Below are 22,022 nucleotides of genomic sequence, written 5' to 3'. Positions count from 1 at the left end.
ACACTTTCACACTCTTGAGTGTGGTCTCACATGTACTCCCAGCAGAGTTAATTTCACGCAGATTTTTTTGCTGTGCAAACAAAAATTTTTATCATCAAGTCACTGACGGTTGACATCAGTTTGTGCTTAACAAGCACCAAACTTTGCTTGCCCCAAGACAGCAATCTGGTTAATATGCAAAAACAATTTAATACATTTACATTATTGTGTACAAGTTGCATTTATAAAGGTGGCCGTCTTGAAAGAAATCGGTGTTGAGTGACCGCTAGGTGTCATCCTTGTTCTATGAATGGACTTGTTCAATAGGTGGAAAGCTGAGCAAGGGTCGCCCCGTGTCATCATAAATCCAAGGGCACGAGAGATGCTAGACGGGGAGTGTCGTAATTCATAGATGCACCCATCAGAAAACTGTCAAAAACATGGTACTCCTGCGTGAGATACATTGGTTTTCATTAACAATGGTGTTAAAGATATTATGATTGGGTAGTAAATTCGGACGAAAGTGAACTGTAGCGTGCAAACACAGACACAGGGTCAAAGGTGATGTGAAAACAACTCCTTTCTGCTCTCTAAAAAAAAAAAAATTATAATGGATCTTGTTTATCTGAAACAGTCGGTTTCAATATATTTTTTATAACCTTTTTTAAAAGAGCAGAATGTTTTTCAACCTTAGTTAAATTGCTTTTAGATTAGGTATATTATATAAAGGATAGAATATAAAGAATGGCATGTTTTCAACTTTAGCTCTGTTGTACGGATCCATGAAAAAGGAGGGGGCACGCTATCTCTGTCTGACGGCGCGGCTCAACTGTGTTTTATGAGTCGGGGTAGTTCATTCAGAGAGCGTCCGACAGATGGAGCTGCGAGCCCGTTTCTCACAAAGCTGAAGCTTCTGTCTAAAATAAGGTAGGCGGATTGGTTTCAGTAAGCTTTTTATAATTCTTTTAAAGAACAGAATGTTTTTCAACCTTAGTTAAATTACTTTAGATTATGTATATTATATAAATTATAGAATATAAAGAACGACATGTTTTCAACTTTAGCATGATAATTTATATTATAAATATTATATAAAGGATAGGATGTTTTATATATGAATGTGAAATAAATGAAATGTTTTTCAACCTTTAATTGTTTTAGATTATGTATATTATATAAATTATAGAATATAAAGAACGGTATGTTTTCAACTTTAGCATGATAATTAATTATATTATATAAATTATATAAATTATAGAATGTTTTGTATATATATAAATGTGAAATAACTGTCTGACATCCACTCCCATTACATTCGTGAGCAAAAAATGGGGTTGGTGTCAGACAGTTCTCTCTGCATGCAGCCAACTGCACACACACACACACACACACATAACCCATATTACTGGGAAAAAGTTCAAACAACAGGCAAATAGCTTCTGTCAAAACCACATGATCGATGCGTGGGGAGGGGTCATAGGTGAACCCATGAACTCATTTGGAAAGTTCAACCCATCCATCATAAGGTTACCAGAAGTTCAACCTGTCAAAAAGGTCAAAGGTCATCTTGACAGAAGCTGTATAATAAGAACTACTGATACTTTTTTAGGATACTTTGTTGAATAAAAAGTAAAAAAAAGAAAGAAAAAGAAGCTATGTTTTTAAGATATTTTGTAATAACAATATACAGTACTGGTCCGTAATTTGGGGTCAATATATATATATATATATATATATATAATCATGTGATAGACTGGATGTTACTGAAGGCTGGAGTAATAATGCTGAAAATTCAGCTTTGCATCACAGGAATATATATTTTTAAAGTATATTCAAACAGAAAACTATTATTTTAAGTTGTAATAATATTTCACAATATTACTGTTTTTTCTGTATTTGTGATCAAATAAATGCAGGCTTGATGAGCAGAAGAAACTTCTTTCAAAAACATTAAAAATAGTAAGGTTTCCAAACTTTTGGTCTCTACTGTATATATATATATATATATATATATATACAAAACTGACAAGAAAAAAAAAACAGACACAAAAATGCATGGCTGTGTCATAAGAGAATATATATATATATATATATATATATATATATATATATATATATATATATATATATATATATATATATATATATATATATATACAAAGCTGAATATATATATGAAATATGAATCTATATATTTGTATAAACAAAGGCATTAGCACTGAGGCAGATTCTGTTCAATAAATGATTTATTGATTTTTTTTTTCCTTTTCTTTTTCTATTCAATTAGCCCAGTGAGCATATAAATTACTTATAATAAATCAGTCATGTTTTACCTCTCATTCGGCAGTATTCGAAAACCAGCATGACTGTCACTAGCAGATATGGACAAGCTGCCAGCACAGAACTGAGTATGTTGAGGACCGAGATCTGAGATTCTGAAAGAAACACTGAAAAGAGACAAACAAGCATTTTATCATGCACCTTATCTGAACAAGAACATATGAAGAAATAAATCAGCTCATACATACAGCAGTGTTCATTTGAGCCTCCTCTGACTGAGATCCAGCTCTTGGGTGACTCTCCTCTCGTCGGGTGTTTGCAGTAGTAGAAACCCTCATGTGACTTTGAGACAGTGGTGATGTTCATCTCTGTAGTTTGATTCTGGATGAGTGATCCATCTTTATAGAAATCAGCTCTGAGGTTTGCTGGGGTTGTGTGTTGATATAAACAGCGCAGAATCAGATGATCTCCTTCAGTCACAGGATGAACAGGACTCTCCAGAATCACACCAGCTACAGAAACAGAGCAAACACACACTGATCACATAAATAGTTTCATTTTATAAATGATTACATTTTTGGTACCGCTTCCTTGTTGAGTGTTTTTTGTCCACTGATTATTAATCAACCTGTTTCCTGCATTGATTGTAAACTGATTGTAAAGTGATTAAATACAGAAACACAGACTCACAGTGTACAGTGATATTAACAGGATGATGTTTCTCTCCAAATTCAGACTCACACCAGTACACTCCAGTGTGTGATGGGACGGTGGAGCTGAATGTACATGTAGATCCTCCACGTAATGAACAATCTTCCAGCCGTCCAGCGTCTGTGTATCTTCTCACTCTCCATCCAGTAGAGTTACTCTGGTCCTCACAGCTCAGAGAGAGAGAGACAGATGTGAAGTGTTGAGTTCTGCTGGGACTGACGATCAGAGAGACTGGAGGAGAAACACCTGAGAAGACAATCACAGCTGTAGTTTCAGATTTGAGTATAGAAATACTCTTGATTAGATATGAACCGATAGTTTAATTGTGTTTGAACTCACCAGTGACCCACAGCAGCTGTGTGTTGCTGAACGGTGTTTTATAGACTGATTTCTCTCTCTCTGCTCTGCACACATAAACTCCTGTGTGATTTAGAGCAACAGAACTGACCGTGTAGTTTCCTCCTGCTCCTCTGCTGCTGTCTGACAGCTGATCATACTGATCTGGAGAACCAGAGAATGGATATTAAATGGTATTTTGGGCTTGAATCAAATCAGCTAATCAGAAGTTAGCACATGAAGCACATTATAACTTACCTGGTGAGACAGTTAAAGTGAACCAGCTGAACGTCCAGCCTGTAGAGAAGCTGTGAACCTCACAGATCAGAGTCACTGGATCTCCTTCAGTCAACCAGTTCTGTGGAGAAACACTTAAAACTGCTCTGGGATCTGAAACAGAGAAATCACTCATTAATAACATGTTAAACGTGTGTTTGTGTGTGTGTGAAGAGATGATGAACCTCACCTGATACTGTCAGAGTAACTGCATCACTCTCTTGTGACCAGCGTGATCCTGCTGTCTCTGATCCTTCACAGCTGTATTTACCTGCGTCAGACTCAGTAACAGACATGAGTGTGTGTTCCTGTTGAACACTGAAAACACTGACTGAATCTTCTTTATACCAGCTGTATCTCCAGCTAGTGACTCCTTCATCATATATCTCACATCTGAGAGTGACTGTATCTCCTCTGAACACATGTTGAGCAGGTGTAATGGTCACTTTGGGTTTTTGTCTTTCTGTACAATGAAAACAATTCACAATGAAATAATGTAGTAATTTAATACATACAAATAATCAAATATGTACTTTGATACTTGCCGTATATTGTCACTACTACTGGTTCACTGTAGTCGGTGTAATATCCTCTTCTTCGTGCTCTGCACCTGTACTGTCCTCCATCAGAGTCTTTCACACGATTGATTGTTTTAGTTGCAGCTTCAGTAGATTCAGTGTTTGAGTCTTTACTCCAGAGAAACTCCCATCCATTCTGTGACTGAATCAGCTCACATCTCAGAGTAACTGAGTCTCCAGTGAACACTGAACTCTGTGGCTCAACAGTCAGAGTTGGTTTAGGAGGACCTGTCAATATATAGTCAGTGTGATCATGAGTTATGAAAGGTTTTCAGCAGAAGATCACTGGTAAATCATTAGTGCATACTGATTTCTAATAAAATGTAAGAAATAAAGCTGCAAACAGCAATTACAGGAACAAGTTTGGTGATCATTCCCTCAGTTCAGTGCAAAGAGTTCAAGGACAACAAATGACCAAAGACCATCAGACGGGTTTCTAACGAAATATTTAAGTTAATAGCCCAGAGTTTGACCTTCTGTGCCACACAACTACATCTACAGCAGCAGTCAAAAAAAAAAACTTTACCAAAGTTTTGCTTAAACATTGCAATTAAGTAATTAATTGTAAAACTTACATGGTTTAAAACCTGTTAACCTGACCCCCCATTATGGAACTCACAGCTGAAAGTGCTCTACCTAACTTAAAATTGTAACAGTTTCCTATTTCAGTGTGTTACAAACATAATGTTGTTGTCTTTGGAAAGAAGACCCTTTGGGTCATTATCAACCAGATCAACCAGATTTGATGAGGCTAAAGAATATTAAAAGTTATAGACACTGAAGTGCCTTGAATTTTTTTTTTACCACTCTTAAATATTTTTTTTTATTTGAGATAAAAATAGATGAAATGAGTCCTGGAGCAATCTAGAAAAGTAATGGGTTGAAAGCCACATGTCTCATGAGTTTCTATTTCAAATCTGAATAAAATATCATGAAAAATGAGACTCCTGCGAATATTTTTCTGAGACTATGTCTACACCCCCCACGCCCCAAATATAAGAAAATATATTTCCCAATAGTATTGAAGGCAAACTATTTCTATTCTGCAAACTATTTAGTCAGTAAACATACCACTGCATAGTTTTTTTCAATTATAAAACACTAGACTAGAAACACTAGAAACTTAGACATCATATAAGTGATTTATTTGAGAACTAGAAAAATACAATAAGAATAATTTGAGTAAGAAAAATAATAATAATAATAATAATAATAAATAAAAAAAGATTTAACTTTGTTTGCCAATTAAAGAACTTCCTGAGATTGCTAAAAATGCATCTTTGACAATGAATTACGATGCGAATAAGTGCTGATGTGCTGATGGCCACTTATACAGATGGTAATAACACAAATGTGCCAAAGTAAATAATCCACTTACTCTATTCACATAGATGCGTTCACTTTGATAGCCGTCATCATTCAGTAATAGCGAGCTGAGCTGATCATTGCTTATTTTTTTATGTGTACTGCTTACACAAATGTAGCAAATATAGTCTTTATAAGCTTTCCATTGAAAAACAGTGATCTGTCGTCGATGCTTGAGGCTTAGATCTTTATAATTATACATAGATTGTCAAGATTAAATTTGTCCTGTCTCATTTAATCTATTCATAAACACTGACACGTGCGAGGGGAGAGGCTTTGAGGACGAGGACGTTCTGATGCTGGCTAAGAAGTTTAAATCAAGGCAATCTGTTTACTCAAACGGTTTGAGTTAAGTTACTTGATGGGTTTAACCCTTGTGGGGTCTTCAGTCATTTCTGACCGGAATATCTTACATTTTAAAATTTTAAAAATCAAAGCTTCATCGGAATGACATGAATGTGGTGACGTTTATGGCATTTGGGGTATGAACACACAAAAAAAATTGAGGGCATGATTCGAATAGTCTAAGTGGGCATTAAAAAATAGTAACACTCAAGGTCTTCGGTCAAAAATGACCTGCCATAGGAAATGAATGGAAAATAGACAAAAACACAACAATTCAGAGAATATTTGTGTACCCAATCTACAAATCAATCACAAAACTGAAAAAAAGTGCACAGTTGTGAAGGCATGGCACTATTAAACATCAAGAGTCTGATACTGACACATCCAATCACACACAGATGCACACACACACACACACACACACACACACACACACAATTACACATAGATCCCTATTAAATTAATTTAATAATTTAGTCATAATGCAGAAAAATCTAACAGGTATGACACTCTAAATCAGCACGCACACACACACACACACACGAGAACATGAGCACGTGTACACGAACAAATACACGCACACACACAAAAGAACATGCGCACACTTACATACACACACACACACACACACACACACACACACACAAACACACACCTATTACCTGCCGTCTGTAAAACAACAATGAGAAGCAAGCGCTGCCTCTTGGGTTTGTCAGTGCACTTAGAAAGTCAGGCTTGGTCCTCTGCACCGTTCCTGTTATTTTGTGATTTTTCCTTTTGATTACTATTCCTTCTTTTTGTTAGTTCATTGATATTTTACAAAAATAGACATGTTCATTGCAAAATGTTTACATAAAAAAAAATTAAATTCTAAAACAAAAAAAGGTTAAATGCTTACTTGTGTTCTCTTTCTAACATTACTGTATGTTCAGGTTTGATTGTAATCATAATGCAAAAACTTTAATGCAAATAATGCATGAAATCATTATTTATAACCAAAAATATCTAAAACTATACTAAAAGTACTCTTTAGAATGTATTAATATATATTCATGTCCACTACTTAATGAGTAAGCAATTATGTCTATAAACAATAAGGTAATTCACAAGCATTTTCTATGGATTCTTATGCTGGTAATAACTGGTTGCACCATGCACTTACATGTTTTTCTTTCTTTGCTCTGACCAGGTGGCGCTAAAAATATTTAAAAAAAAAATTTTTTGAAAGGCCTAGTCTCTGTTTTAATCTGAAATACAAAATTAATTTAAAAATAATTGTGAAAAATTAGGGGGAAAAAATGATGTACTATTTTCTATGAGAAAAATTGTTAATAATTCTTGCATAGATATTAATTAATACCTTAAAATGTTCTGAAAATACAAAAGAAAAAAATAAAAAATATTATCGAATAAAAATATATTCCATTGATTTTACTGAGGGGTAAAAAACCTACATTTCTTTTGACCGTGAAGACCCTGAGTGTGACTCCCAAATGAGGGCCGCACAAGTGTTAAAAGTGTACAGCAGTTTACAGTAAACCTCAAAATAGCACAGAGTTCAACAATAGAAAAACTGGTATTAATTATGAAAGCTTATTTTAACAGAAGTGATGGAGAAATATCATAACTACTTTCTTAGAGTGTAATTTGGTAATGTTTGAACAATATAACAATCTTTTGTGAAAATAAAATGAATAGGAGAAAAAAAAAAAAACAGTTGAGGAAATATTTTGTCTGATGATCAAGACTCCAGAAAACATCTTCCTCATTTTGAGAACAGGATATGAATTCAGTTTTTAGCCAAAATATTCAAAAGAGTAAGCACAAAAAAGACCAACATGAGTTTGGTGCTTGGTCCCCAAAAAATCTGATCACTTTTTAACAACCTAAGAAACACTTAACACTGCTCTGGGATCTGAAACAGAGAAATCACTCATTAATAACATGTTAAACGTGTGTTTGTGTGTGTGTGAAGAGATGATGAACCTCACCTGATACTGTCAGTGTAACTGCATCACTCTTTTGTGACCAGCGTGATCCTTTAAATCCGTCACAGCTGTATTTACCTGCGTCAGACTCAGTAACAGACATGAATGTGTGTTCCTGCTGATCACTGAAAACGCTGTCTGAATCTTCTTTATACCAGCTGTATCTCCAGCTAGTGACTCCTTCATCATATATGTCACATCTGAGAGTGACTTTCTCTCCTCTGAACACATGTTGAGCAGGTTTAATGGACACTTTGGGTTTTGGTTTTTCTGTACAATGACAACAGTTCACAATGATAAAATATGACAATAAAATAATAAAAATAATATCACAGTTAATTGCAAAACACACATGCAGGTTAAATACAACAGATTAGACTGAAATGTTGTCTTTGGCTGTTATAATCACTTATATAGTGTCTTATGAATCATCTGAAGAAATATGTTTGCTGTGTTTTGTCACTGTTATTGTTTCATTGGTAAAATTTCTTCCTCTAATCACAACACACAAATAACTTGTTAAAAAGGTGTATTTAAAATCCTTATAAAAAAGTTTCTTTTCACGGTTAGTTTGTAACAGTGTAGAATCACTCATGTGAATATGTGATGAGATTCACTCACCTTCAGTGTGTGCAGAGTGGACGCTTGAAATCAGCACTAAAACACAGAGAATAACTCACTAGAATGTGAACATGGAGCTGATTTTGTGTGTTTTACATTAGTTATATAAAGGTAGACTCTATTCTTCCGTTGCTTGTAAAACACCATCATTTTACAAATTTTACAAATGTTGACAGGAGCGGACTGGCCATCTGAATGTTCTGCTGATTCATCGTCGCAGAAACAGAGTCAGATAAAGAGATGTTGACAGCCGATAAAAGGGGCGCTAGTGCAATCTATTTTTGGTTATTAGAAACTGAAACTGCTGTATACCACAATCTTTTAGTACGGCCCGCTGGATCATTTTAGACTCGGATGATCAATTTGAAAGTATTTGAAATGTAAAGTGCCGTTAATATTGTTTTTAGTGTAATACTATCTCCAACCAGGAGAGTTTCAGCCTGTATTAATTTCAGTGTAGATGGACGTGCACTCTAATGTAAACATTCACTAACATTAGCAAACAATAAACGAAAAACAGACCATGAAAACAGCAAGATGGTAAGCAGATTATACTTTTAAGTTCAAGGTTATACTTTTATGTTTGGAGTGTTTAGAAATCTTTTATTTAAATCGTCAGTACCCCACTACACACAAACAAAGGAAACGCCAGAGTTACACTTGCCTCAGATATCAAACGTAAAATGCATTGTCAACAAAAAGCTAGACAGAAATGTTTTCACTGAACTATGTTCTCAGGATTTCTGATAGTCCTTAAAAAGGCAATGTAAACTCTAAAAGGATACAGAAAGTCTTAATTATGAAGAGGTATTAAATTTGGGGACAGCAAGACAAGAATTGCAATACAGATGAGTGTGTAGATGAAACTTCAATAGTCTATGATTTCTCTGAATAAACTTGAGCACTGCACGTCTTAAAGTCCCTCTCTGTGGTTAAAGGGGAAACTGATATATTTCTGCTAGTTCCGGAAGTGAAACCTGCTGCTGGCAGAAAACCCTTTGCTTTTACAATAAACCGTCTGCTATTTTTTGCAACATATTTTTAAATGTGAACCAGTGGATCGACAAAAAGCTAATGCATTATAAAAATCTAAACAATTAAGAAACTGAGATATATTTCAGTAATTTAATATAATAATTGATAATAATTGTTTAAATTAATATAATAATTGTCTTAAAAGGTCTTTAAAAGGTCTGCAGTTACCCGGTTATTTTATTTCTAATAAGTCCTTTCCATCCAAATTTCCGTTGCAAATTTACAGACAGTGAGATTGAGATGTTTATTTGTCGAGGTGATATTACTGTCAACTTACAACAACTTTTTTTTTTTCTGAATTAGCTTTACTGCACAAGTTTTATAGTTAATTAGATCTTAACAAATTGCATTAATTATACTTGTTAATTATATATTATATACAAGTCAAGTCACCTTTATTTATATAGCACTTTAAACAAAAAAGATTGTGTCAAAGAAACAACATTCATTTGGAAAACAGTGTGTCAATAATGCAGAATGACAGTTAAAGGCAGTTCATCATTGAATTCAGTGATGTCATCTCTGTTCAGTTTAAATAGAGTCTGTGCATTTATTTGCAAACAAGTGTATTTACTATACAATATCAAGTGATCACTATATTAATATCCCAGGACACCCCTAGTCCAAATGTTAACTGCTATTTATTACTCCACATTGTCTGACATGAATATTACATTCATTCATCCATAAAGAGACAGCAGTGATTCTAGAATCAGTTACATTTGAGAGATACTGAGTTAGAAAATACAGTAAATGAAATAGCCTATATATATATATATATATATTAACATAACATTACACTGAGAGATAGAGAGAGAAAGAGAGAGAGAGAGAGAGAGAGAGAGAGAGAGAGAGAGAGAGAGATGTGAATACTCAAACTGAAGAATACTGTTGTTTCAGGTTTCTAGATTCTAGGTTCATTTTGCATTCTGATATATTTCAATAGAAATCATAAGAATTTCTGTGATGGTTTCTGTTGTTTTTATCAGCAGGGTCAAAATGGGTTTTGTGATGTTAATTGCAATAAATGTGACAGAATTGCTGTAATAGTGTGATGTTGTAGCCATTGTTTGTAGTTTTGGCCGTTTTTTACTCCCTGTACGTCCCTGGTTCACAACATAGTTTTGTGTTAATATCTAAATAAAATATGTTGTAGTCATCAAAGAAAATTATTTTTTGTTTTATATTTGTTCAAATATTATTTGTTTTGTATTATTTAATCAGTTAATTATGAAAGAAAACTGCGTTATTTGTTAAAGTCTTAAAGGGTATTGAATTGAACAGCAGTATGCCAGAAGCAATGGAGTGGGTCAGACACAATTTTTTACCATTTTATAAAATTGTATACAGTCCTTTTGTAAATTAATTTAGTTTTGTATAATTTGTATCTTAATTTTAATTGTTGTTTTGTTGATCAATTAATGAATAAAATAAATAAGGAAAAGGAGTGCATCGTGGAAAGAAGTGCGTGATCAAATGCAAACCCACTCCATGCTTCTGCAGCCTGGAGAAAAGGCCAAAATACGACGGCGTTTTAGTGCCACTTTGAAAGAAAAATATCTAAGATTACAAGATTAAAGTCGAAATATTACAATAGTAAAGTTTAAATATTATGAAAATAAAGTCAAAATGTTTCGAGAATAAAGTTGAAATATTACGAAAATAAAGTTGAAATATTATGAGTTTAAAAAAGAAATAATCCGAGAATTACTTTTCACATATTTAGAATTTTAACAAAGAAAACAGTTTAATTTAATGAATTGTTTCACATAAATACAGTGATCTGATCATTAAGGAGCTTGAAAAACACATTATTGTAAGACATATTTGTGTTTCGCTATAAAATTGATTTTGAAATCTGAGACATTAATAGTAGGTCTCTCAAAAGCATAAAACCTATTGCTATTGGGTGGGTGGCGTACTGCAAATAACGAATGCAATGGAAGATATGAAATATTATTTCCAAGCATACTGTCGCTGTGAGTATGACACATTGTACAATTTTTGCTAATAATCCCACATATATCTGTAGTGTATTAAATAAGAGAGCTACAGCGCCCCCGGAGGAATGTCGATTGGGTGTATGAGCTGATAAGATAAAAAGTTATTCCTGTTCAGTCTTTAATAAATATCATATTCTTGATATTACGCTGTTTCAGCGAGTACTTAAAATTGACTCTTCCTCATCCCAGTAAGATGATGTAGCCACTCCGACACAACGATATTCAGATAAATTCCGGTGGCTTGCAACTCTCAATCCGGGACATTTACATGCGCTATAATGGCCTCACAAAATAATATAGCTAACTTTAATTTCTACTATGTAAATTCTTGAAACAAACTTTATTCTCATAGTATTACAACTTTAGTCACGTAATATTTCGACTTTATTCTCGAAACATTTTGACTTTATTATCATAATATTTTGACTTCATTCTCAAAGTATTACAAATTTAATCTTGTAATCTTATTTTTTTTATATTGTTTTTTATCATTATATTAAAAAGAAAGTCTGATCACAAGCAGATAAATACAGATAAACTCCAGTGAACAAAAGTTAAAGCATCTGTGCAAAACAAACCAACAGAAATTATACTTGTCATATTGTTTATTAACAGAAGAGTTAAAAAACAATATAACAAAAATTGACTGACCAAAACATGACAGAGTGCATTTCTTTTTCACATCCGGCACTAACTGCACACTTACTTCCTCAAGCTCATTTTTACAGATATATCATGGAAGGGCAGGACAAGAAAATAAAAATCCAGGAACACTAAGTCACTTGATGCTATTCACAATATAAAAGCAATTAAAATCCACTGAAATACATCAAGAGAAAACAGTACTCACAGAGTACAAGAGGAAGAAGACTGAGCTCCATACTGACCGAATAATGACAGACGGTTAAAGACTCAAGACTTCCTGATACCTACAGTCAACATAATGACTCATTAAAGACATACAAACACACCCCAAGTGTTAGAGGGAAAAAATATAATAATTTGGGAATGTGGATCTTATTCAGAAAATGTCACACAGACTAATATGCAAGATTTTGACAGAAATGTTGTCATGATTCAGTATCAAACTGAACAGCATCAATCTGCCTTTAAGAGAAGTAATATTCTTGTATGAACAAGGAAAATTAAACAATACTTTAGCAGATCTTTATAGTACTGTTTTAGCTGTATTTATAACTTACCTAATATTAATGAAGTAAAGAAGCAGAAACTAGTGATCAGCTGCTGTTCTCTGGTTAATGTCACCGAGCTCAAACTGAACAAACCTAACCACAAAAATGAGCTCATGTCCATCTGTTTCTATTCTATCACACCCCTGACACTGATTGTGTTTGGCTCTGATATATTTGTATCTCTGAACACAGAATCATATTCATACATCGAGACAATGGATTCAATGATTCTTATGTGCATTACTCTGGCTACTTAATGATTCTGATAACAATACTTTTAGTATTTTTGAAGAAAGATTTTGGAGGGAAAACTACATTTAATCGTACTGCTCTCAGCAGTCTTTTCAGTTCTTTACCAAGAGCAAACAAAGACAATGCAATGGCAAATACAAAAGTGTAATTCAATATGACAATAGTCACTGTGCAGCATGCTGTCTTTCTTGGTTCAGTAGCTAAAATTTTGTAAAGCATCCTTTTACTTTCTATCTAAAGACTTTTAATGTAATTTCACATGTTTAGAGCCCTGAAAACACCAGGCTCATAAGGGTCATTTGTTCTATTTATATATTTCATTAGTGTAACTTATATGTTAGTTATTAAGCTACACTTTTTACTCTGGTTACGTGTCAACACTTGATTGGAATTATTAACTTTTGCACACATAATTAGCTCACACACACATTCATGCACCACACTTATTATCATCAGTGGACAGTTACACAGTGGGATCACAGCGAGGGTAACTTTGTTGATGAGTAACTGGCAATTTAAAGAAAATTACTTGCAAATTAGTTTTAAGGAACCATATTTTTGGGTTTGAATTGAATTTTATAAATAGATTCAAGATAGAGAATGTTGACTTGGTGTGACTTGACAAACATGGGGTGCACAAAGTATTTGTCTGAGATTTCAATATCCTTTAATGGATACATATAATTTGTGTGAAGAAAACTGTAAGAAAAGACATTAACCAATGGACGTGACATGTAGCCTAAATTGCAGATACTAAATGTGGATGAGGAAGTACTATATAGAAAGATGAAACAGTGTGAAGAGAAGCTCACATAAGTGGTTTTCAGATGTGTTTTTATTCTTGCTTCATGCATAATAACACAATAATCATAATCCGTGTTGCTTGCAAAGCATCATCATTACTATTGATCATAGATCTGGTTGATGTTTTAGTTGAAGTTTAAATAGACATCTAAAGAATAAACCGTATTCAGTAAAGTAATTATTCTTGGTCCTGGTTCTTCTGCTTTTATTATGAAACCTTTTTTTTTTAACAAAACATCAGCTGCAGAAATAGGCACTGTTTTTATTTAAAAAGAAACAGATAAAAGCATGAAATATGGCAGCAGGAGATTTACACTTAATTAAGTTCAGACAGGAACCACTTTGGCAAGTTAACTTGAGTTTATTGAACACAATTTATCTTTGGCGGTATGGTTCCTTATGGGGGTTCTAGCTCCCAGAATAATTTAACATACAAGAACTTTAAATATTAACCCCCCGAAACCATCAGCTTAGAAATACATGACAATTAATACTCTTAATAATGTCTTTAATGCAAACAGTGATAATCATGTAGTTGTGGCAGTGGGACGTCATGTAGCCTGGTTATGAAGATGACTGTCTCTCAGCAGTGAGGTCTATGCCCACTAAGATTTGAAAGCCTTAGTGATCTGAAACAAAGAAGATAACAACCAGAATGTGCACAGTAATATGCTCATGCTTATAATGGGGAGGGAGGGAGGGTTTGCGACAACTAAGGAAAATCCCAAATTCAGTATCTCAGAAAATTAGAATATTGTGAAAAGGTTCAATATTGAAGACACCTGGTTCCAACATTCTAATCAGCTAATTAACTCAAAACACCTGCAAACCCTTTAAATGGTCTCTCAGTCTAGTAGGTTCTGTATTTGAATGAGCTCCTGTTACATTATAATCCTCCACATCTGCTACTTTCTCAAAACTCAGGCAATTTGATAATACCTAGAATATCAAAATCAACTGCGGGCAGCAGATCCTTTTCCTATTTGGCACCTAAACTTTGGAATAACCTACCTAACATTGTTCGGAAGGCAGACACACTCTTGCAGTTTAAATCTAGATTAAAGACCCATATCTTTAACCTAGCTTAAACATAACATACTACACTCTAAAAAACACTGGGTTAAAAACAACCCAATTTGGGTTGTTATTAACCTAAGGGCTGGGTAAATATAAGACAGAAGCCATCTTGGGTTAATTTTTAACCCAACATAAGGGGTTGATTTAACCTAGACAAAGTTTATACATTTTTACTATATTACTAGCTTATGTTTTACTTCATACATTAAATAATGTTTACAGTTTAATTTAAATCCAAATGCATGTTAACTTCCTTAATTGTCCTTTAATTATCATTTATAGCATTGTTTATATTGTTTTTAATAGGGTATACATATTACCCATATTTAAACTCGTTTAACAAACAATAAAACTAAACATTAAACGTTAAACAGAAGTAATTTATGTGCTATTAAACAGTCTCTGTTTATCTGTTTCCACCGTAACTGCGCTGCGTTGCACTGGTTCTCGAGCCTGACCTGGAGTCGTGTTCGGCAGTAAACTGCTCACGGCTGAGACCACCCTCCTGCGTTTAATTCATAGCCGAAATATACTGCGATTGCCTTTATAAACAAGCGTGTACGTCTGCAGACTGCAAGACGGGGGCGTAACTTGAAGTTGTACAAATCACACAGAACCACGCGAGACCTCAAAACGATAAGTTATTGGCAATATGGTGGCACAGAGTAGAATATTGATTACGTTTTAAGGGAGGCAGGGGTTTTAGGCAGGATTTGATTCATGATGTGTGTGTAGATATTAATGTTAGGGGACAATGTGAGAGTGTACGTTTTAGTAGGAAAACGTATTATCTGACCCACATTCCGGAACAGAAGAGGGCGGTAATGCACCAATAAGCTGGATGCCAACCGCCGTTAAACTGGAAAGAAGACGAATATGACAGCTTGCTGTGAGAGACAACGGTGAGAATCTTATTTTTTTCCGAAATAATTATTTAAATTGAAGTGTATAAGTCATTTTCATACAGTGGTATTGTTTTTGGAGTTAATAATTTATTAAAACTAAGGCGTAAAGTAAGCAACATATAAGCAAAAGGTAAAAAGACGCTATCCCCAGGTATCACAGGCTCAGTCTGTCTGTGACCTACATAATATAGCATATTTGTGATTTAGCTGTAAACATGTTTTATAATGCATAACTAACAGGGGAGCTCCATTAAGTACACGACTCAATAGTAGATTTACATAAACTATATATACTTCTTGAAGACTAGTACTAAAATGTCTATTTATCATCTGACTGGATAATGTTTGATAAGTATTGCAGATGAGCACATCTAACAGACATGAAACAGGTGTCTGAGTGATATGTGTGTGTGATATTGTGTAGAATTCACTTTTGTCAACACTGCTATAGATGAATGTGAGTCATGTAAACAAACAAATCTACATAAAGTAACTAAACATAAGTTATCTATTTTATTTGTCCATTTGCAATATTGATAATTTAAGGAACATTTGTGTTGGATAAAAAGCGAGTTACATCAGTAACTAACTCAACATGTAAATGCAGTATATCACAGATATATAACAGAGGAGACTGACTCTTGTCTGGATGTTACAGGGACAGATGAGACACATATGTGTTTATCTGCTGTAGAGTAACTGATGAAGGAATGCTACCATCAAAGGATTTGTGTAAGTACACTACAAAAATAAATGAAACATTTTAAATCTTAAGTTGTATTTTATTTTAATGTAATTTTAAACAACTATTACACCTTCTTTCTTATTCTTGATTTCTGTGCATTTGCTGCAGATCTTTTGTGGTGGAACAGGACCTGCAAAGAAAGGTGAAAAAGAGGGAAAACCTGAAACAAAAGAATAATGTAATGACTTTTTGTATTGTGTATTTTTGTAGGACATGAACATGTCTGTAGACTGGTGTGTGCACTGAGGATGGAGAAGACCAGAGCATCATCCTGGAAATGATCGAGAGTCACAGATGAGATGCTCCATCACTCCAGCTCTTACCGTCTCATCAGGACCAGATGCTGCTGTGCACTGTAAACCCCGACAAGTTAACTTAACTCAAACTGTTTGAGTAAACAGACTGCCTTGATTTAAACCATGTAAGTTTTAAAACTTTGCATAAGTAATTAAGTGATTAACTGAGTGCTGATTGAGAATTAGTGATGAACAGCTGATGTTAACAAACAGAATCACTGAAGAAAAGAGAAACACAAGAACTACTACAACTGACTTCAGACACAGCCTTAGATGAAATCAACTGAAATAAAATACATGAAATCTCTCAAGATCTGATTAAACGACCCACAAACAGCATCACCAGCTCCACTTATTAATAACCAGACTGACTTTATTTCTGTCAGACATCTACAGAAGATCTTATTGAGAATGAACTAAGGTTTAGATGTTGATTTATTGTTTCATTTGAAGTAACCATGTTGGAGATCAGTGTTTGCTTTAGTTGGGCTCTTGACCCTTGATTTCTGTCTTAGTCTTTTCTCTGGCTGTTATAACCGTGTGTTTCTAAAACACATTTGTTGTAACTCAAAAGCCCAGAAGAAATGCCATCAGATCTTAACCTGTACCTAGGTGTAGGTTGTTATACTTTATATTGGTGATAATCATCAATTATTGATTCATAAGAAGTCTAATTTCTGATGAAATAAGTGTTATGTAATTTGATTGATTACAGTAAAAGTGATCCTAAGACCCAGTGATCCTGTGATAATCCGTTAATACAAAGACTTTCCAAACAGTGTGGACTTCTATGGTGTCAACTAGTCACACACAGACATCAATAATCAGCATATGAACCTCAACAATGGTGACCATGAAAAAAAAAAAATCCTGCAGAGCATGCTGGGAGCCATGGATGAGTTTTGTTCTACAATAGTACCCAGCATGCATTGCAGCATGTTTTTTTGTCACCATTGTAGAGGTTCATATTCTGATTATTGATGTGTTTGACCAATTACTGGCATAGAAGACAAAAGTATGTGTACAAAATGTTTATGAAGTCATTTTAATATTAATTGAATGTTACAGAATCACTGGCTCTTAGTTTCATTTTTACTAGAATCATTTCTAATTACACATCAGAGATTAGACTCCACATGGATCAATAACTGTTAATAATAATGAATAATTACCATCACCTTTATAAAGTATAACAACCTACACCTAGTTACAGATTAACACCTGATGGCATTTCTTCTGGGCTTTTGAGTTACAACAAATGTGTTTTAGAAACACATGGTTATAACAGCCAGAGAAAAGACTAAGACAGAAATCAAGGGTCAAGAGCCCAACTAAAGCAAACACTGATCTCTAACATGGTTACTTCAAATGAAACAATAAATCAACATCTAAACCTTAGTTCATTCTCAATAAGATCTTCTGTAGACGTCTGACAGAAATAAAGTCAGTCTGGTTATTAATAAGTGGAGCTGGTGATGCTGTTTGTGGGGTTGTTTAATCAGATCTTGAGAGATTTCATGTATTTTATTTCAGTTGATTTCATCTAAGGCTGTGTCTGAAGTCAGTTGTAGTAGTTCTTGTGTTTCTCTTTTCTTCAGTGATTCTGTTTGTTAACAGCAGCTGTTCATCACTAATTCTCAATCTGCACTTAGTTAATCACTTAATTACTTAAATGCAATGTACATCTTTCAGTGAACTCAACTGAATTAAGTAAAGAGTACTCATAACTGTTAGTTTTTTCAACTTAAATGGTTTAAGGCAATCGGTTTCCTCAAATGGTTTGAGTTAACATAACTTCTCAGGTTTGAGTGAGGCTGTATCTGAAGTCAGCTGTTGTTCCTTTCTCTCTTTTCTTCAGTGATTCTGTTTGTTAACAGCAGGTGTTCATCACTAAAGCTCAATTAATCACTTAATCACTTAATTGCAATGTATATCTTCTTTCAGTGAACTCAACTGAATTAAGTTCAGAGTACTCATAACTGTTAGTTTTTTCAACTTAAATGGTTTAAGGCAATCGGTTTCCTCAAACGGTTTGAGTTAACATAACTTAAGGATATCTGTTTACTCAAACCGTTTGAGTTAAGTTTACTTGTCGGGTATTACAGTCAAGGCAATCAGTTTACTCAAACGATTTGAGTTGAGTTAACTTGTCGGGTTTTACAGTGTGGTGTCTTCATCCTTAGTGACCCCAGAGCCAGTGAGAGCATCTAGAGAAAGACCACAAGACACTGAGGATGTGATTTTGGTAATGTTTGTTCAGCTGGTTAATGTTTAAACAATGAAGGCTGACTTTCAGAAGCTTCAAAAGCATCATCAAAAAATGTGATGGAGCTTTTATCTGAAGTGATTGACAGTGCTCTTATAACAGGGGCCTACAATCCCCTGATCAACCTGGAGAATAGAGCCTTGCTCAAGGACACACTGGTGTTCCTGTGGCTCAAGGGGTAGAGCATTGCGTTAGCAGTGCAAGGTTGTGGGTTCGAATACCAGGGAACACATGTTAGGTAAAAACTGTTAGTCTGAATGCACTGTAAGTCACTTTGGATAAATGTATAATTTATTTATATATTTGAACCAATTCAGTGGTTTAGCCCACTACAAAAGTAATACATCATGTACTTGTAAACTCTGTGTAAATGTTTTTCAGGTAGTCGTGCTCATGGGGTGCAGGCACACGAAAGTTTGGAGCAGACACAGCAGTCAGATTGTCCTGCACGTGTTCTTCTTCTCTCGCTTCAAGGTTGTGTGGTTCAGAGAGCCGTCATCAAGGTCTTCCTCATCCTGTTGCTCAACGACATCCCCATTGAGAAGAGTGAGATTGTGAAGTGCAGCGGCAGAACTGTATCAGCTGTGTTCAGATGGCGGGAGGATGTTGGGTTCACCATCTGTAAATACTTGATTGTTAGAACAATACGTTTGAATGAAGCTTTGTATCATGTGTTGTTGACTTGTGCATGTATGCATTTATTGTGATGCTAACTTTTATACATTATTTTAATCATTTAGACATATTTTTGGTTGTCAGTAAATCAAATAGAAATATTTGATCCATTAATGTATTAATTGCTTGACTGAAAATGGATTTATTCACATCGACTGCATTTATTTAACTAGTGTATATATTCATGTATAGCTGTGTCACAAAAGAAAATACATTTGGCTTCTTTTACTAAAATGTAATTTTAAGAAAAAAGAATTATATAATTATTGGTTGGCATTTAACGTTATTATTGCATGGTAAATGTTGGGGTGGGCAAAAGATGCAATTCATTATGGGGTAATGTTAATTTTCGAGTAGTAATACTTACATTTTTAGAGTATCAAATCAACAGTCTTCTCCAAAGATGAGATCTTCAAGCAGCTGATCGAAGTACCCTTTGTGCAGATATTGCAGTCGCTGTGAGGTGTTTGTGCACCTGACCCACTTTTTTATTATTATTGCCAAATTATTACTTAAAAGATCATGGTAAGAGGTTGTATCTTACAATAAACAATCATAATGCCATAAAACAGTAAATAAAAAAATGATGTGTTCATAGTATGAGATGCTATAAAAGAAAAACGTTTTTCACGTAAAATTATTTAAAAAATATTCAAGAGATAACGATTTTGGGTTTTCTAATAAAAAAGGATAACACTTGATCACATTAGTGGAGTTAAAATATATATATATATATATATAAAAAATCAACAGTATTGGCTATACTACAATCACAAAATAAAAAGGCAGCCGTTTCTGCAATGTTCTTCATTATCAAGATAATTACAAATACAATAATTAAACCTGTCACTTATATCTTTTACGTTTTTGTGCTTGTTATAACTTTGTAGGTCACATGATCAACATAGCGGATGATGATATGCAATTTGGATTCATACTTCATACATACGCATTTAGGCTGTAGAGTATAAACTCTTTTAGCGCTCCTTAAGTTAGTACTTATTGAAATTAAGTGCCTAATTAAAGGGTATGCGGTTTCGAATGCATCCCGACAAAATCTCGTTTTGAGGTCTCGCGTGGTTCTGTGTGATTTGAACAACTTCAAGTTACGCCTCCTACTTCAAGTTACGCCCACTTCAAGTTACGCCCCCGTCTTGCAGTCTGCAGACAGACCCTTCTCTTTATAAACTGCCCAAAAACAAACAGTAAACAGCTCTGAGGGAATATTTGTTTTCTGTATTTTTATGAATACATAAGGAACTCCCGCACACTATCTTAACTTGCAAATTAAAATTTTAATCACACCAACGTTTCAGTCACACGACCTTCATCAGGAGTATACAAATGTTCAATTTCATCTCTTTTAAAATAAACACATGACCAATTAACAGAGCTCCATCTGCACAGAATTAAGCTCATTCGGAATACATAATTGGCACCACATCATAAACAATTACAACAATCAAGATCCCCCTATAGGTTAACAAAATCATCCAAAAAAAAAAAAAAAAAAAAACACAATTACCACATCGTCATCAAACAGCATCAATTTGTAATTCTAAACCGGTAGTCAGGCTCCATAGTCTCTCAAACTCATCGTGAATACACAGTAAAAACAACACCTCATTCAAAACAATTGCATGACTATAACATTACATTAAATAATGGTTCATCGTACATACCCATAGGTGATAAAGTTTGAAGGGTGTAAATCCAAAACAGTTCGCGTCTCTGTAGAAGTAATTCGATGTCTCCACCTCTAGGTGGCAAAGTTACTTCTCAATCCCACAAAAGTGTAAAGAGGTTACATCGTGATTCAAAGTTAAAAAGTGTGCCGCAACTGGATAATTTATTTCTTTTCTTCTGATCGAACTCTTATGTTCACTAATTCTTTGTTTCAATTGACGTGACGTTTTTCCCACATAGCCTATACCACAAGGACAACGGATCAAATACACAACATGAGTGGAAACACAAGTAATCACAGATTTGATGCTATATTTTTTTGCCAGTTCTAGGATGACAAAAAAATGATGTTTTAAAAGTATTGTTACACTGAGCACAATTCCCACAACGAAAATTGTCCTTCTGTATAGGACTAAGAAAACTCTGAGATGCACGAGGGCTAACGCTCTGAAAACGAGCATGTACCAAGCTGTCTTTTAAATTCCTAGCGCGTTTGTGTACAATCAAAGGAGGATGTCTAAAAATATCGCTCAGCTCTGAATCAGAAGACAACAAATGCCAGTGTTTTTTAAAAATTTATTTTATCATGTAAGACTTAGGTGAATA

The 22,022-nt window shown here is 34.3% G+C and overlaps 1 protein-coding gene and 1 long non-coding RNA gene across 2 annotated transcripts; one reads left to right on the top strand and one right to left on the bottom strand.

Annotated features, from left to right (window-relative positions):
* Positions 1 to 2,273: 2,273 nt before the first annotated feature.
* Positions 2,274 to 12,770, bottom strand: LOC113058199 (leukocyte immunoglobulin-like receptor subfamily B member 3). Its single transcript, XM_026225887.1, has 9 exons — positions 12,720 to 12,770; positions 12,368 to 12,446; positions 8,480 to 8,515; positions 7,862 to 8,128; positions 3,565 to 3,696; positions 3,310 to 3,471; positions 2,950 to 3,216; positions 2,508 to 2,771; positions 2,274 to 2,426 (listed from the first exon to the last, which is right to left on the bottom strand). The coding sequence occupies exons 2-9, from the start codon at positions 12,396 to 12,398 to the stop codon at positions 2,302 to 2,304; spliced, it is 1,284 nt and encodes a 427-aa protein (XP_026081672.1). The 5' UTR covers positions 12,399 to 12,446; positions 12,720 to 12,770; the 3' UTR covers positions 2,274 to 2,301.
* A 2,735-nt stretch (positions 12,771 to 15,505) lies between these two features.
* Positions 15,506 to 19,800, top strand: LOC113058210 (uncharacterized). The gene is made up of 4 exons (XR_003277938.1): positions 15,506 to 15,745; positions 16,407 to 16,480; positions 16,602 to 16,671; positions 19,437 to 19,800. It is a non-coding gene; the product is annotated as an uncharacterized LOC113058210 (long non-coding RNA).
* The last annotated feature ends 2,222 nt before the right edge of the window (positions 19,801 to 22,022 follow it).

Source organism: Carassius auratus, chromosome 40, assembly GCF_003368295.1.
Source record: "Carassius auratus strain Wakin chromosome 40, ASM336829v1, whole genome shotgun sequence".
NCBI classification, from domain to species: domain Eukaryota; kingdom Metazoa; phylum Chordata; class Actinopteri; order Cypriniformes; family Cyprinidae; genus Carassius; species Carassius auratus.
This window is presented reverse-complemented; position numbering and strand designations above follow the sequence as displayed.